General features: G+C 39.2%; 1 protein-coding gene across 1 annotated transcript in view; it reads left to right on the forward strand.

The window, feature by feature from the left end:
* Positions 1-10428: 10428 nt before the first annotated feature.
* The window catches only part of RAP2A (RAP2A, member of RAS oncogene family), a 9051-nt gene continuing 1933 nt past the window's right edge, over positions 10429-17546 (forward strand). Inside the window, exons 1-2 of the mRNA XM_009333361.1 lie at positions 10429-10442; positions 10560-10718. Coding sequence (XP_009331636.1) covers positions 10429-10442; positions 10560-10718 — 173 coding nt within the window. The remainder of the gene's footprint in view (positions 10443-10559; positions 10719-17546) is intronic.

The following is a 17546-nucleotide window of genomic DNA, read 5'->3' on the forward strand; positions in this document are numbered from 1 at the left end:
AATGCTTGGGTTCTATACAATTTTCCCCAAAAGTTATAAACGAGTGGGGGAAAAAAGATCTGGGTTGTTGTTTTTTTTCACCCACCTCTGTGTTTAATTGCGCTTGGCCATGATGCAGAATCCTGGATGTGTGTATTTTTTGAACTACATGACAGCAGTTCTTATTTGTATACTGCTATTTGTACACTGTTTTTACAAAGGTACGTTTTCAGTCTGTGGATTTACTTTCTACTGCCAAAAGGACTTGGTATTATAAAGGGTTTTCCTAGTAGTAATCTTCTATCTCCAGGTTCAAAATTTGCCCCTCTTCTGCTGTAATAATTCTGCTGAAAACCAGTCAAACGGTGGTTTGTTGTGTTTTTTTGTGGTTTAGGGGTTTTTTAACTTCAGGAATTCAATTTCTTTTTGAAAATAATTTGGAGGGCAGAAGATGATCACCTTGAACTATCTCTTCTGGAGCATTTTATCAGATGCCTTTCATACACCATCACCACCCCCCACCCCCCCAAAAAAAAAATCTAACTAGTCTGAGTGCTTCTCAGTCTCCGATCAAATCCAGGCTCTCCATCTCGCTGCTTAAGGAAGGCATCTGCTCTGCTAGTCTCAGAAGCAGTTAGATTCTTGGTAGCTGACATGCAGGTTACTCCCTACAATGCCTGAAAGAAAGAAAGATGAGTCACCTTCTGCTGGGTTAACGCTGCGGTCCACGATCAAAATCCAAGCAGTAATTTGGAATTAATTCTCCCATTGCTTTTGTCCATTTGGGTGTGGTGTTAGGTTTGGGGAGGAGGGGTGCGGGGTGGGGGGTGTCAGTGTAGTACCACTTAATCTGTTTGATCTGCTTGGGTTCTTTAACAGATAACCTCCTCAATATACAGTGGGGGTTTTGGGGGTAGGAGAGGTTGGTTTCATTTTTGTACCAAGTGTGCCCAATGCTGTCCAAAGCAGGGAATCCTGGCATTGATCTTCTGAACAGGCAATGCACTGGAGGAGATGTTTTTTTTTTTATTTTTTCACCCTCAATGTCAGCCTTCTCTTTACTTGCAATTTATTGAGAAATAAATGGGAAATGGGTCTTGCAAAATAGCTTAGTGTTTCTTTTCTGTGTCAGTTCTTTAGGAATCTGCTTTGCTCTAAGCTGTGTAGTCCCGTTGCAGCAAACCACTTGAACTATCTCCTTATGTATGTAGAATCTCTCCTCTTGAGAGGCAGGCCCTCTCACTGGTCAAAACACTTAAATTCTAAAACAATGGGAGAAAAATGGAAGCCACTATGTCATCATGGAGCGACAGCTGACCTTTCCTGAAATACTGTGGTCACCTGGACTAGGGGAGTCTTCTGGTGACCATTCACTGTATGGCATGTTGATTTTGCCTCTTTACAGTGAATTCTTTATCTAAAGTGAATAGGCAGTCCTGAGAAATCGCTGGGTTTCAGTCCCTAGTATCTTTCTTCAGCTTGTACACCTGATCTTTTGTTGTTGTTGTTCCCTCAGGATTTTTGAATTTGCCTTCATGTATTTGTATTTGCCTTCATAGTGGCTCATCTTCAACAGGAAGATTGAAGAGTATTTTCTCAACCTTGCTTGTAGCTTAGTGGTTAGGGCAGTCTTCTGGGAGAAGCGGATGTGAAACTCCTGTGACTAAAGAAGGTGTATGGTGCAGGTCTTTCACCTCCTTGATCAGTGCTGTAATCGCTGTACTGCTGCGTTAAATGTGAGAAACAGCATTGCCACTGCTTGCTTTTATTCCTATGGCTTTGTGTGGAATTGATACCTGTTGTGTTTGTTATTGAGTATCTTGCTATTGGTGTGTTGTTAGATTCACAGAGGAGTGTTCAGTGAATTAGGCCTCTCGAGGGACTTGGCTGCTTGCATGCCTCATCTATAAATCCCAAGAGAGCTTAGGTGTGTGACCCTGTTGTGGTTCCAATATACGGCTCAGCTGGGCTTGCACAGCTGTAGGCCTTCAGGCAGCTACCTTGTTTTGACAAAAACCTTAGATGGATGTGGCCTGTCAAGGAATTAAGTGGGTAGGCAGGAATTTTGTGGAGCAGTCTCTTGGACAGGGTTCCCTTAATGCTTCTGGAGTCCCAGTATATTTACCTGCCTCAGTTTTGCATTCAGGCCCAGAAATATTTGCCGACTGAATGATTTCACCTCCTGATTTTTCACGTCAGTTTCATTCCTTACGTTTTGAGCAGTGAATTCCTGAATGCCTTTGTATGAATCTTTTTAGTACAGAATATTGAGTAGACCACAGACTTGGTGATCGTATCATCCACAGCATGGGCTTGACAATTCTTGTACTTCAGATGTCTTCCTTCTCTAAAAAAGGAGTTCTATGCACAGGTTATATTATATAGCTGATTATAACATAATATTTGGAGTAGAATCTGCTTAGGTGGCTAGCCTCATACAAATAGTTTTCTGAGGGATGATAGACTCTTTCCTAGGAAGAAACTGGAGAAGCAGATGATAACAAGATAGCCTGCTGAGAGTCCACAGAGTTTTAATGTTAAATATCAAACATGAAGAAACTTGATTAATTAGTCTTCATAGGCATCTCTTCTGTGTTTCCCCTAGTTTGGATCTGTAGCCTCAGTTAACATTAAAAGCTGTGGGCACTCAGCAGGCTATCTTCATATCATCTGCTTCTCCAGTAGTTGTTATAGGTTGGCCATGTGAGAATAGATAGCCTTCTGCTCCTTGATCTTCGATGATGTTCCTTAAAATTTAGGCATGACAGCACATTCTGGAATCTCATTCAATCCAAATATTCCCACATTTGATTCAAATTGTGGAGAAGCTAGGCTGCCTGTTGATGTGGTGAATGAGTGGCTATGTTTTGATGGGATTAGGTTTGAAGAACACTCTGCTGCCTTCAAAGATAACATTATGGCTCAGATGATAATTTTGCCTGGACTGTGTGAATGGATATCTAATGTCTTGCCTCTAGTCTGGCACTATATACATTACAGTCGTTCCATCTGGGATTGGGTACCCTCTGTTGCTTACTGAAGTATCACTGTCTTATTATGTGGCTGCTGCAAATTTCTGATGAGTCTGTTTACCATCTAGCAGTTTTAGTCAAACCTCTTGTAACCCTTTTATTTCTAGTGCTCTCTAACCAGATTTCATAGCAACCAAAGTCAGATGCTTGCTACCCATCAGATGCGTCTGTCAGCAACTGTTGGCAAGGAGTGCTGTTCCTATTGCCACTCTGAGTACCAGTTTTTACTTAAAGGTCTGGCGTTATTGTGGAAATAGTCCTTCTGCCACCAGGCCCTGTGCCTCAGATAATTGACCACACTCATAATCGGAGGATTGCTGGACTTGCTCCGCATCTGTGCAAGGGTGGCTTTCAGGAACCATAGTGAGTAAATGCAGTCCTTGGACAGCCTCCTGATGGACCAGAGCTGCTGTTCTTTGCATCTTTTTGATTTACACTGTTGGTTACGTTTGTAATTGCCCAGAGTTCAACTACTGGGCAGCTGTAATAGGATATATTGTATAGTCACAATATGTGTCCCTGTAGACAGGACACATAATGTGAATGTTTAAATAAAAGCAGGACCCTTTCTCAAGGGAAGGAAGCGACTGGCACTTGCAGACGATACGAACCCTCAGTCATACTGCTAAACTATAGCAGACGTGTTCAAATACCCTTATCTGTCTAAAAATTATATCACAAGAAGCTCAAGATAAGCATCATGATAGTCTGATTTGATGATGGAAAGGTGATTTCTCCTGACTGCTTCCTCTTACTACTTTTGTAAGTCTTTGATTAAACAAATCCACATAATTCAGGTTTTACCTACCAAAGTTTACAATATAACTGTGTTCTGAAAAGGAAAATAAAATATATGGGAAGCTGGGGTCAGGATACTTGAATGTAAAAGGTCCAGATTGCCCTGGAACATAAGGAAGAGGGAAGGAGGGTGACGTGCATACCATGTATCGCAGGGCTTACTGGCTTATCCCTAGGCCTGATACAGACACACTGAGGAAAAAACCTGTGGTTACAAAGTTTTCGCCTCTGGGAAGAATTGCTACCTTGAGTCTCAACAAAGGAAAGACCATGGATTCTCAAGAACTTGGTCATTCAATGTGATTTGATGTTTATTGCAGGTTATTGCTTTTTTTTTCTTTATCTTGTTCTTACCCTAGTAAACTGTATTTGGCTAAAATATACAAAAAAAGCATCCTTTTTTAAATTGAGATGAGCATATTCAAGAAAGAAAACAAATCACCTAAAGGCGTGAAATCACTGAACTTAGCTTATGTTGAATTCTCCTCCGGATGGTTTTTATTCAGAAATAGTGACTGCCATCATGGTAGCCTCATCTGCCAGAGAGGGACAATGGAAAGCTCAATCTTGGATGAAAGCTGAGAAGGCACACCTTGAAAGTCCCTTATTACTCTAAAATTAAGCAATTGTATTGCCTTCCTAGCTGGGATAATTGGACTGGTAATTGAAGTCTATGTCCTTCTCCCAGAGATGATCAAAACACCTTCCTTTGAAAGACCTTCTGTCTGTCAGCAAGAAATGTGGTTAGATTAAAAGGACTGGGAACAGTCTGGGCTTCACACACCTTCATATTAATTGAAATGGCCTTTCTGCATAGGACAACTTAATGTGGAAAAAATAATTAGTGGACTATTTTCAGGAAATTCTAGTTACCAATTAGTGATTCAACGAAGAAGGTGTAATGGACACTAGGGTGTGTGGTGCCTTTAAATATAGGCTCTTTCTTAAAAGAAATCCAACTTTCTCAAATATTTTCTTACCATTATTACTGTCGCTTTTGAGGGTTAAGTATACAAATTATCATCCTTTCTGTACCTAGAATGTGACAAACAGACATTTAAATATTAGTGTGATATTTTGTTTCTCAGAATAAAACAAAGTATACCATAGTTTAGCATCTTTCACAAACTGTAACCTACCTAAATGCTGCCACTTTAAAAATAAGTTTACTCAGAAAGAGAGACAGCTAAAATGTACACGTATACACAAATATATGCATATATGTGCAGAGGGATTTTTCAGTCTTCCGCTCTGTGGGGTCAGGAGTCAGGACAAAAAAACAAAATGTGGATTTCACCAGGTTCTGCAGTCATCTTCTGTTTAAAATAGGCTTTGTCCACATATGAAAATTTTGTCACGAAGTTACTTTCTGAACAAGTTTGTTTAAACCAATGTAAAGTCACATTGTTTATTTCCTACCTAATTTAAGCAATATTAAAATTGGTGTCCATGTGGGAATTTGCAACATTTTAAAGAAATTATTTACGTTGGCCTGGCTTGTTTGTTTTTTCTCCCTCTGAAAAAAAATACATCAGTAAGAGACATAGCTTCTTGTTGTGAAGGTTTTCTCTTTTTCTTTCTCCCTCCCTCTCTCACATGCATGCACGCGTTGCATTTTCTATCAGCTAGCTAAAGCCCATCCTTTCCATCAGCTGAGTAACTGTCTCTTTGGGTGACACAGGCCATCAGCTGGTGTACAGCCACCGGCAAAATACCAGCGCGGAGGCGCTCTAGTGCCCTAGGGATGCTGACAGCCAGGAGCCTTGGGCTCGGACCCTGATGCACCCGCTCCGCTGCTGACACAGCTTTGGCACTGGCCAAAGCAGCCAGGTGCCTAAAGCCCCAGAGATGCAGCGGCGTGGGCAGCTGCGTGGTGACGGAGTGCCGGAGGCTAACCTTGCTGGTGCTGGCATGGCCTAATAGCTGATAGGGTTAATGTGTGCAAGATAAAATGGTCTTCAAGGTGATTGAGTGCCACAGAGTCTCTTCATAGACAATAAAATGGATGTCAGACAGGTTAGTAAAACTCTTCTGGGAAAAGGGAGCTTTTTTTAACCTAGAATAGACCCAAAGAAATTAACATTTATACAGTCGTTAAAATATAAATAGCTCAACATCCGAGATGATAAGTATATCTGAGCTCCTCATTCTAGCTGGCTTCATTTGAATAGTTACTCAAATATTAGATTTGAGATATACATACACACAGATGTAAGGAAGAATAAAATGTTTAGATTTTACTGTTTTATGTGCTAGATACCCTATATCTGATACCATTTTATAAGCAGGTTCTTCCTAGGGAAGTTCTAGATGCTAGAATGGGTAAACTTTAGTTTCAAGTCTTCCAATATATTCAGGACACTGAGTTAGAATGAAGTAGTCTGTTGGGGTTTTTCTGCTGTAATTGGTACCTGTTTTATCGTAGGAAGAATGAAAAATGTTGCTAAGAAAATTATTTCTGAAGTTTATGCTTAACATAGAAGAGACATTATCAGTAAATCATACTTTATATTTGCCCCATAGAGGTAGTATGCTGGGAGGCAATATTTTGTACTTAAAGATGAACCAAAACTTATTTTAAAAAAACGGAACAAATAACAAACCAAACAAACAACCCAACTCCCCCCCATGACTTTGGAAACTCTTATTTTTGTATATTCATGTTTAGATACAGAAACAGTTTCACGTAACTAGCTGATGTGCTCTTTTTGAATCAAATTTCTAGAGTTACAAAGTTGAGTTGTTAAAGATGGAGGTCGCTTCTGAAAATTGTGGAGAAGAAAACCTTCTTTGTGCTCTGTTCATTCAAACATTCCAATTACTTAAACCAGACTTATGGTAATTAGATAAATTATTCTGTAAGGTGAGGGCCACCAACTTTCTGAAGTCACGGCAGAATGTTTTTCTTTCCCAAGTTAGAAGTCAAATGTTCTAGTAGAAACTCAGCAGGAGTGAAGAGGCTTTCAGAGCATCTACTAATGAAACTAGTCAAGGCTTTCAGATTCACATCTGTTTTTTCTTTGTTGGTGACAAATTTTATTTTGGTAAAAGAGGGCTTGACTATAGTCAAAAGGATACAAAGTCGTAATACTACTTCTGAAGTAAAAGAGAACATGATAGAACTTGCACTATTTTCTCCTAAATTGGTTCGCTATACCAGCATGGCCACTGGCTTAGAGTTTCTGTAAAATAGTCTATCTTCTGAAAAATACCTGGAGTTGTAACCTAATCGTACCGTTGTGAAGAAAATCTGTCTCAACAGAGCGTTTTTTGCAAAGTTTTCTTGTAAGCATTGTAGCATATTTTTATTAGCTTGAAGGACATAAAGCTGTGTTCTTCTTTGGTTACTAGGGCAACAAAGAAGTCTCTGCTTGGTACTAGACACACAAATTCTCTTCAGGCTGTGCAATATCATGTAAACTCTGGTATCTATCTGCCTTAGCTTCTACACAGGGATTGATGAGAGAGCAGAAATGTATGCCAGGTTGTTTGCCTCTTAATCCCATTTTTTTATTTTATTTTTTCTTAAGTTTTAAGTGACCTGAAGCTAGGCTCATTGCAAAAGGTCAAATTCTTTAAAAAGTAAATAAATAAAAGCCACTGTGGAAATGCAGTTCATACTCATACGTAATGCTCGATTCTGCAGACCAGATAGAGGCAATCAAATTGTCAGAGGTGAATTTTGTGATCCAGGCTTGCATGTGTTTTCAGAGGCTAAATCTGGGTAGTGCTGAAAGTCAGCAACTCTGACTTCTTGGAGTAGGAAGGCTCTTACCTTGACACAGAGGAGAAGCTGTTGCTTTTTGTGTGGTTCTGACTGGACGGCACGGCACGACACGACACGATCGTTCCCGAACTCTAATCCTTTGGAAGCAGGTGATGCTGCTAAGAAGGTTTTGAATTAATTGTTAGGCCTATTCTTGAAGACTGTAAAAGTGTAATTTTAATGAGCTAGAGAAAATCCTATTACAGTAGTTTAAATAAGTTTTGCAGTGGGATTTCTATCAGTGATTATAAATTGGTTGAAGGAATATGAGTGTTCATTTTGAAAAGTGAAATAATACCTTACAGGACTGTAGTCTTCTGACCCTTTTAAAATGCATATGCATTTGACTATTTTTGCTAGCCAAAGTTTTTACTTTGTGTATCCACTAAAAAGTTTTGCTTTCTATAGTTTAAATAAACAAGGATAGAGAGATTGAAGTTGTCATTAACTTATGCTTGAGCTTTAGTTAATTCTGTAAAATCTGGTTAATTCACTTTGCTTTCATAATGCTAGGATATATGTCTATCTTGAGTCCTGTAAGTATGATTATCAGTTCCTCTACATAAATAAATAGCTATAAATATTTGTATAGCTTTGGCATTTGTTTTTCAGTCCATTTTCTATGGAAACGAGCATTATGCAACTCAGTTGTCTGCTTGTCTCATCTTCCTCCATTACCTGTCAGTAAGTTTTGAATTCTGTGGCAAAGTTAAACTAAATTCAATGCTGGGACAAGTTCCCAAAGAGGTTGTGGAAGGTGTGTCCTTGGATGTTTTCAAGACTGAAGTGTACATGGCCCTGAGCAAACTGGTTGAGATCTCCTGGTTGACCTTGCTCTGAGCAGGGGGTTGGACTAGAGACCTCCCGAGGTCCCTTCCTGCCCCAGTGGTTCTGTGGTTCGAAGTCTGGAACGAGTTAGAAATCTAAATAATGATTAAGTTCTGTCTGAATTGTTGGTGGGAAAGAGACCCTGTCAGTGCTATAGTTGTGGAAAAATCTGTGGCATGTGCTCAACCCTAATTATGGACTGGAGAATGACAAGGGGAAGAGCTGTAGGCAGAAGGAAGAACTAGAGCTTTAGATATCAGCATTGACCAAATCTATAAGAAACTAGACGTACCATTGTCCTCATAAATTACTTGCCAGACTCTGTGCTTTGTAGAAGGAGCACATTGGATGCTGCTTCAGCTTTTCCAAATGGAATATTAACAATATATTTGTCTCAAAGATTTTTCTTTAACCCAGCTACAGGCCTAAACTTTGATACATCTGAATTGGTACAAATCTGTTTGGTCACTTTCCTTCTCCTCCCCCACCTTTTTCAGTGCTTCCTTGTGCAGTAGGTTTATGGTATATTTTAAAATATTACAGTAATTCACCTAAAGGTTTGTATGTCAAGAGATATGCTTCTGAGAGAAACTTCTTGTGACAAAGCATGTATTGATAGATAAATGGTAATGCATATTAGGGCCACTGTTAAGTTCTTTGAACACAACAATGTAATAAATTAAAAATATGAAATGATTAGAGTCTGTAGATTTGCTGTATGATGTGCAAGAGGCTTATTTCTTTTAATAGGTATCTAGATTTTTCCTTGCCTTTGCAAAGGGACCTATTCAATCCCACGTCATCAGAACTAGGCAGGTTTTTTGACCTTGTAGAAGTTTTGTATGGAGAAGAAAGGAGGAGGAGAAATCCCTCAATGTCAGCGTATATTTTAAGATATTGTGCAGTTTCTGCTCAAGCCGGTGGAGTTGAAGTGAGGTAACAACCTTGGCTTTGTCCTCCATGGTGGTGTTCTTGCTTCTGGTCTGAGGCATGCCTAATCCAATAGCTTCACTCTCTCTGCTGGCAAGCTTGATGTTGGTGCAGAATCTGCTCTAACGTATCTGTTCTCAATACCTGTAAAGAAAGCGTGGAAGATTTGTGGTGTTTCATAGCCTACTGCTGAGAATAGCTGGGATGTGGGTTGTTTTTCTCTTGAAGAGCAACCAAAACTGCTAATGCATCCTTCAGGATGTTCATGTTGCCTCCATTGCTAAGGATGGAAGACCTCAGAAGTGTTTACGTGCCGTAGGCGTTCAGAGGTTAAATCTGATGACTGTTGTTTTCTTCAGATGGAGAACAGAGCTCAAGGGACTTGCTAGGAATCGTGCAGGAAGTCAGTAGCGGGGTATGGAACTGAACCCACATCTCTTAAATCACATGTCAGCACCCCTCTTGGTTGATGTTTAAGGTGTTTTCTGCAAGGTACCGGAGGATAAAGTTTAGTTATAAGTGGTTATGTCTGAAAAAAACAGTCATTTTAAAGAATTGTCTTTTTTTAAGACTTTAAAATACAAATAAAAGATAGATGGTAGTCTCTTTAATTTTAGTATCTTCCATATGTTCTACATTTGGTAGGTACTGAAAACCTGGACATATCCAGTCATGCTCATTGTATTGGAATAAACATTAATATATTAGCATGGCATGTGGCTTAAAAAATATTTAAGGTCAGAAAACAAATATGGTCATTAAGAATAATTTTCAATTATGGACCCAAAGTTTAAATACTTAAATATGAGGTCTAATTTTCAAGATGTTGAGCCATTCCTACAGCTAGTAGCAGGAATTTTCGAAAAATTAGATGCTCAGCTTTAGTGGCTAGAAATTTTGAGCAAGAACTTTGTATTTGACCAACCATACTGTGCCTCATAATCTGTTCATAGTTTTCTTGACAACTAGACTTCTTTCAATGCGAACTGAGTTTAGAGGCAGTAACTAAGTGAAATCGATCCACCTGTGAGAATCTCAGATTGTAGGACAATTCTGATTTTCCTGTTGCTTTTAGAAACAAGAGAATTAGTCATGATGGAAAAAGTCAGGTAAAACACTTGCCTTGCATTTTATATAGAATTGAAACTTGTGGTTATTGCTTCTTAAACTATACCAAGGAATAGGAATTTCTCATTGAAAAGGAATTTCTTATTTGAAAATTCCAGTGTTTCTAAGTTGCTAAATGTGGCCAGCACTTCAGGATTTCAACAAGATGATGTTGATGCTCGATTGTATAAGGCAAGAATTTTGATTGGCATAGAGAGGGGAACTCAAGGATTAAAATATTGTTTGGATATGCTCACAGCAAACCTGCTGCTAAGCAGGTAGGTGTTATATATCACTTAGAGTCTTCTCAGCCTTGATAATAGACTTCAGTGTTAGATATGAATTGTAATGATAGATACTAGGGAGAGGTGTCCTGTTTAAGGTGAAAGCTAACCTCTTGTTTGCAAAGGCTTCTGAGCATCTGAAATGGCAGTGGATGAGAACTGTTGTTACTCCTGTCATAGGCTCCTTGTTGTCATCCCCAGCACTCAAAGTGCTGTTTGCCTGTGACTTCCTATGCCAGCCCTGTACTGCGAGGGGAACTGGTAACGTCATTGGACGTAGCTTAAACGTGCATGGAGCTCTGCAAACTTGCTGAGAAAAGGTCTCCCTAAGATCTTGATGATCAGGGATTTTTCTTTAGAACTTTCCTTTAGTGAATAGTGAACTCTTCTCCCATAGGGCATGTTGGCAGGCCATTGAATTTTCAGGTATACTTGCTGTTTTACCATTTAAGGAGGTGACAGAGCTGAAGATAGGCTTTATCTACAGTGACTTGCAGAAGCAGGTTGAACATATGGAAGGAGTTTATCGTTGTTCTAGTTGTCCCATGAGATCTTAGATGTGGAAAATCCTCTATAGATAAGAATTTCTCTCTGAGGTGATTGGAAATAACCTGGAAAGTTCTTTAGTATCCTTCATGCAGAAATTATATGCATCATCCTGTTGCTTCTGTTGCAGCAAAGGAATGTAGGCTTACTAGATAGCCTTTGAGTATGTGTATTGGATAGTACCATGCACCATTCTTGTCTCTTGGAAGGTCTCAGCTGTAAGCTGCCTAGAAATAATGTGTTCAAGTGCTTTGGCTGAAAAGTGCTTGTAGTAACAGTTGGGAAGCAAATATGTATAGTGCTTCGTTACATTGGGTTTTGTTGTTGCTTCTTGGGCTTTTGCTTGGAAGAGAACTATTTCCTCTAATTACTTACAAGCACAGTACCAAGGGTGAGCCTGCCAAACAATTTCAGCAAAACTGGCATTGGTTGAGACGTTTCCTAGACCTTGAAACCAAACTGGAAAGTGTAAACTGACTATAACAACCACAGAACTGAATTGGCTTTCAAGTGTTTTATTTAAGTTGAGGTGATTATTTCCAGAAAGTTTCACGTACAGGAACAAAGATCGTTTCTGAAGCCTCCTCAAAAGCGATATGGTGTGGTGGTTATTTATTATTCTAATATTATTCTTTTGAGTTGTTTTACAATTATTATTTAATTTGCTGTCCTATGAGTAAGTACAATTATCCTGACTTTATACACCTCGGTCTATCCATCTGAAGAATTTGTTCCCCAAAGGCTATATAAGGAGTTCATGTCAAAGCCTAGAATAAAATGTTAGATCCCCAGTCCTGCAATTAGGCCATACACTGTTCTTTATAGCAAAATAATTCATGACTCAGCCACCTAATTGCAGTGGGACTTCCCATAAGCTCTTTAACGTCTACTCATTTATAAAAATGATATTAAGACTTTTTTTAGTTGGGAGTTGTTGCTTAAGTAATTAAATCCTTACACAATATAGCTTACAAAACTGAATACTAAATGCAATTAATTGGTAAACTGGAATGACTTGCTTGCATCAGAATGGTGGGGGGGTTTACAGTTGTTCTGTATGGATTTACCTGAGAAACTCTAATAATTTCCATTAGAGAGCAAAGTGCTCAAACTTTGCAGAAACCTACTTATTTTTAGAATTAAATATCTATCTCCTGACACATTCTATACATGTACACAGGTATAGGCACATCTTCATTGGTTTATATTTGCAGGATTCCATGGAAAAAGATATAGCTCTGCTGACTGAGCCCCTGCTGTTGATTTAACTCATAACATTAAAATTTTTAAAGCTACCAAAATACAAGGAATCAGGGTTTGGAAAAAGTGAAATGTCCTCTCTGCCTAAATTTCTTAAGACAAGGTAGTAATTGCTTTAGAAGTACGTATGTATTTTTCCTGCTGCTTTGGTTCAAGAACTGGAAGCTTTCAACAAAAGGTTAAGATTGTTTGTTTTCCCCTTGACAATTCTGTGGTCTTGCTTCCTCTCCTCCTGATGTTTGAGAGGCTCAGAATCAGACTGGGAACACTGTGTGTCTTTTATCCTCTGAAGCTGATGTGAGTTTTAACTATCGAGGATTCTGCATTAAACATCCAAGGGACTGTGTGAAAGGGATAAGAAAAGGTCTTGATAGTTACATTTGGAATATGTTCTTTCTTTAGATGAGGAAGCTTCTAGTTCAAGTTATGGCAGATTTTACTGCAGGCAATCAAAGTTTGCAAGTTATGTTACAAAGTAATGTTTAGTAATATTTTTATGTATGAATTTGTAAACAATCTAATAGATTTAACTGTTATTTTTGATACTTTAGTTCATATTACTCAGAATTCTTTTACTGTGTATTTTGGCAGGGTTCTTACCACGAATTTTTTTGTAAGTCTAAAATGAAGAATAATTATTTTTACTGACCTTCTGATCTTATTTACATCATCATTGTCCCTAATATCTTTATCCCTTAAATTACTTTCCTTTTTGAAATACTATCAAAAATGCCAGAAATACATTTAAAAAAAAAAGCAGGGAAGACACCTTGCATGTAGAAGAAGGTAATAAAGGTGGCTTAGTACTGGAGACTCCTTTTGATGATTAGGAATTGTTCTCATGGATAGATACCTTTACATTTCAGTTGTCCCAGTACTTAACATGTAAAGCTAGAAATCATACATCTTTCCATAAACTTTAACAGCACTTAAGGTAGTTATAAAAAATAGCCTTTAAGAACACACATGTTTTTTCATCTTAATTTGTTTTTATTATACAGAAAGTTTCTGCATTTTCGTTGAATATATTTGGCTAACATAGGAAGCTCAGGCAAAAATCCTAGAAAAGATGCAACGTTTCCAGAATGAAATTAGAAAGCAGGAACCCATTTGAACTTTTTAATGTCTTCTCCTGTACGCTCCCAGTTTAGGGGTACTGGGCAATCTCTAGCACAGTTTAAGGGAATCAGATCAGTTTACTAGACTTAGTGTACATAATTTTTTTTTAATTCTTACTTTTTTATTCTTCATTTTTATTATATGATCACTGCACATCGTCTTTGTTTTTATCTTAATCCAATGACAGCTCTAACGAGAAATCTGAAAAGTACCTTGTAAAAGAGATTCAGATGTGATGTCAGGTACCACCCATGTTTCTCTCTCTCTGAGTAAGATTGGAGGTAGAAAAAATGGGAGGTAAAAATCTCTGAAGATCACTTACATACCATACATCTTGAGGCTTTCTAAATGTGTTAAGCTGTTATTCAAAGTATACATATTAATCTAAACAGAAATGTGGATGATGTATGTGCCATGTGAGGTAAGATAAAATGTAGAAACTGTTTATCGCTGTGTGGTCAGTGGTGCATAGCTGGGCCATATAAAACATTTAAAGTCCATGTATTTATTGATTCCATGTGGCTATGGTGTCCATCCCCAGGAAAACTGAGGGATTTACTGTGGCCTGTTGATCCCAGAGGCTCATTAAAGATGGATAATAGGGTGGGTTTTAGCATTGAATTAGTTATCTGGGACTGGGAAATACATGCTGGTTGTCTTTTATGGAGCAACGACTGTATCTTGCCAGTAGTGATATCCTAGATATGATGATGTTTGACTCTGCACCAGTGTCTTTCATGGGGCTATAAATGACTGCAGTCGTGTTATCTCTTCAGGAGTTGCCACTGCTTAGTATCTGTCATATTGGAGCCTAAGATAGCGAGATCATTTAAACAGGGTGAAGTACCTTGTTCTTTAAACGTGTTCTGCAAACACGTGTAATTGGTCTTGCAAAAATTTGTTCCTGAAGAGGTCTTGAAAAGTCAAGCCTTCCCGTGCTGCATTTGAGTATATTTCTTACAGGCTCTGCTATGATGTTTGCCCTAGAATACATACTGTGCTGCACTGATACAGAGGAAACTGGCAGCAGTTCTCACTTTCAGGTGGCCCTCATGCTTTTCATTAGGAATGGTGAGTGCTGCTCAAAGCTTTTCAGCAGTCCTGAGAAAATTGGGGTTTCCTGTTCCAGGAACGAGGAGCAGAACTGTGCCACTTCCCCAGCGCTAAGGGGACAGGCAGGGGCAGATGGGCTGCACTGAAAGGCAAGACCTCTGCCCAGCTCCCATAGTGGGCTGAGCTGCCCTCTCACGCATCCTGCGATGGCAGCAGTAGTCTGTCTTTTCAAGGCTCTGGTATAGGTGGTGGGGTTTTAGCTTCTTTTCCTCTGCTAAAAGTATTTGTGAGTAGGTGAGATCCTACTTGAAGCTTTTGGAAGGATTTGGGAATTCCTGGGTTTGATTTTGATTTTTTTTTTTTTTTTTTTTGGTGGTTGTATGGAAGGGTTCTGCATTGCTGCTTGCGCATTGCAAGGCGGCTCTTTTTCTCCTTTGTAAAGAAGCTATTTTCCTGTTGCATCACTGAAATTCAACAGGGTGAAAAGCCTGTGGGGAAGAGATGTTCTTCTTCCTTTCAAATTTCATTAGAATCGTGTAATTCTGCCACATCTGAGAAATCACCCTGTCCCATTGCGGGCCTGTGCTGCTGCACACCACCTCCGTGGTGGGTGTGCTAACATCTGGCCAGCCCGAAGCTCTGTGAATCGCAAGTGGAGCCTCCAGGGGCCAACAGAAGTCACCTCCACCAAGATCAGCAGCCGTGGTAAAGAGAGCGTTGAACCAGGGATCTCCCCCATACTCATCAGAAATAAATTTGCCCAGGATGCTAAGTGAGGCAGGAAATTCTGGCAGTGTTGGGAGGTAAAGGGTGGAGAGCCAGCTTGAACTTCAGAGCTTGTAGAGCTTGATTTAGTTGAGAGCTAGGGCTTCCATGGTGTGTTACCAGAACCCAAAAGCTGGGAAGTACAGTGCAGAGACCCTTAGGGACTTCTGAATGAAGACAAGCAGGGGCTGGAACCACTACATGGAACCACGTAGTTTCTGTAAAGGCCTATTAGTTCAGACACAGTCAATCCATCATCATATTTGGAGAATACAACACGCAGACATCTGGTCTGGCTCTCCCATACTCAGCTTGGGTCTGGCAGGACTGAACTGGAGCTCATAAGCCCATACTGGAGCCAGTCTTCTGCTCAGTATCCATGGACTGTTTTCCCATTATTTGCCATATTGCAACCTCCATTAGTCTAGATAATGGATACTGACTTTTCTATGTAGAAAGAAAAATTGTGTGATTATATATATGTGTGTGTATATATTATATACAGTTTTTATATATATTATAGGCAGGCATAAGTGTATATATATTTTTATATATTTTATATTTATATATATAAAATATATATAAAGTCACACAGAATATACATATATAAAAGGCTTTTCTCTCTAAAGCTGACTACTCAAAATTTAAGTAATACAAGGATGTATTTTGCAAGAGCAACTTTATTTTTGCCCTGTGAGGAGGTATTTAATAAGATGACATAATGAGAGTTTTGCAGAAACACTTTCTTACACAATTTAATGTTGTAAAGTGGTTATTGGACGAATCTGGATTGTAAGGTGAATAAGGCATTGACTGTAGGAGTCCTACCCGATTTTATGTAGTGAAAGTAGGTAGTGAATAGGGTAAATGCAAACCGCAAAAGCAATACAGAAAAAGTGCTTCTATCTGCTCCACCTAATAGTTCCTACATGGTCCTGTGCAAATACATTAAATTAGACTTTTCATATCTATCCTGTCAGCTCATCAGTTCTTCTTTTTGTTCTGCAGTATGAAACTTCACTATTTCCATCGCTCCATTTCCCAGGTGTTGAGTGCTCGTAGTAAATAGATCCTCAGATACTTAGTTGCCCAGCTTTTCTAGGGTTCCTAAACCTTTTTAAGCACTTGAATATTTCAGTGGAACTGGCTATAAATCTGCAACAGGTGTGGGGGTTTCTTTCCTCCTATGTTTCTCAACAATTAGAGTGATCTTGCAGAACGAGAAGTGGTGATCTCGTGTTTTAATTCTGGCTCATCTACTTCTCCACTGAATGCTTCTCAAGTGGCTGCTTTGAATTTCTCAATTTTTCCCACTGGTAAAATTGAGAAGATACAGAATACCTGGAGGAGCTGGCGGGGGGAAGTTTGGGGCCTTCAGATATCAAGAAATGCAGTGAAGGTGTACCCGATTCCACTGTCAGGGTTTTTAATGCTGTACAGCAAATACAATAGGACACATGCATCTGAATAATAAAGATAAAAAGAAATACTGAATTGCCGTCTTATCTGTTGAATGCTATCCATCTTATGTAATTAAAGACTGTGCTATCATGTGTTTAAACGCGGGAGGACAGATTTCAAGACGCTTGTGTGTATTTTGGTACTTAATGGCAGCTTAGCTCTTGCAAGAGTTCCAAAGGTATCATTGTGCTAAATACTGTATATCCACAGAGTAACAAATGGATTGTGTCTCTTCAGATGGTAAAAGAGGATAGGATAAATGGTGAAAGTGAGGGGAATTCCCTACAATTATTGACCACAGTCCTAGACTGTGGATTAAATGACATTCCCGTACTTGGCAAAGAGACATAACAAAGTTTAGAATTTCAGCTGCATCTTATGACATAGTGGGACCAATTTTTGATACTGCTGTGGTGGTGTAAGATTTGCTGAGGTGGTTTGAGAAGTTACTGCCCTTTTATCCTTTCTGACTCTGTGGGAGCCCACCGTCCCTGGTGGACAGCCGACAGGAACACATAGGTTCCCTGTTCCAGTCTTGACAGCTGAGTTTCATCATGGCTGGTAGGTTAGACCAAGCTGCTGGATGTTTCCCTCAACCAGCTGAGGGAGGCATGAGGC

Source organism: Pygoscelis adeliae, unplaced genomic scaffold (genome assembly GCF_000699105.1).
Source record: "Pygoscelis adeliae isolate BGI_AS28 unplaced genomic scaffold, ASM69910v1 Scaffold48, whole genome shotgun sequence".
Lineage (NCBI taxonomy): Eukaryota > Metazoa > Chordata > Aves > Sphenisciformes > Spheniscidae > Pygoscelis > Pygoscelis adeliae.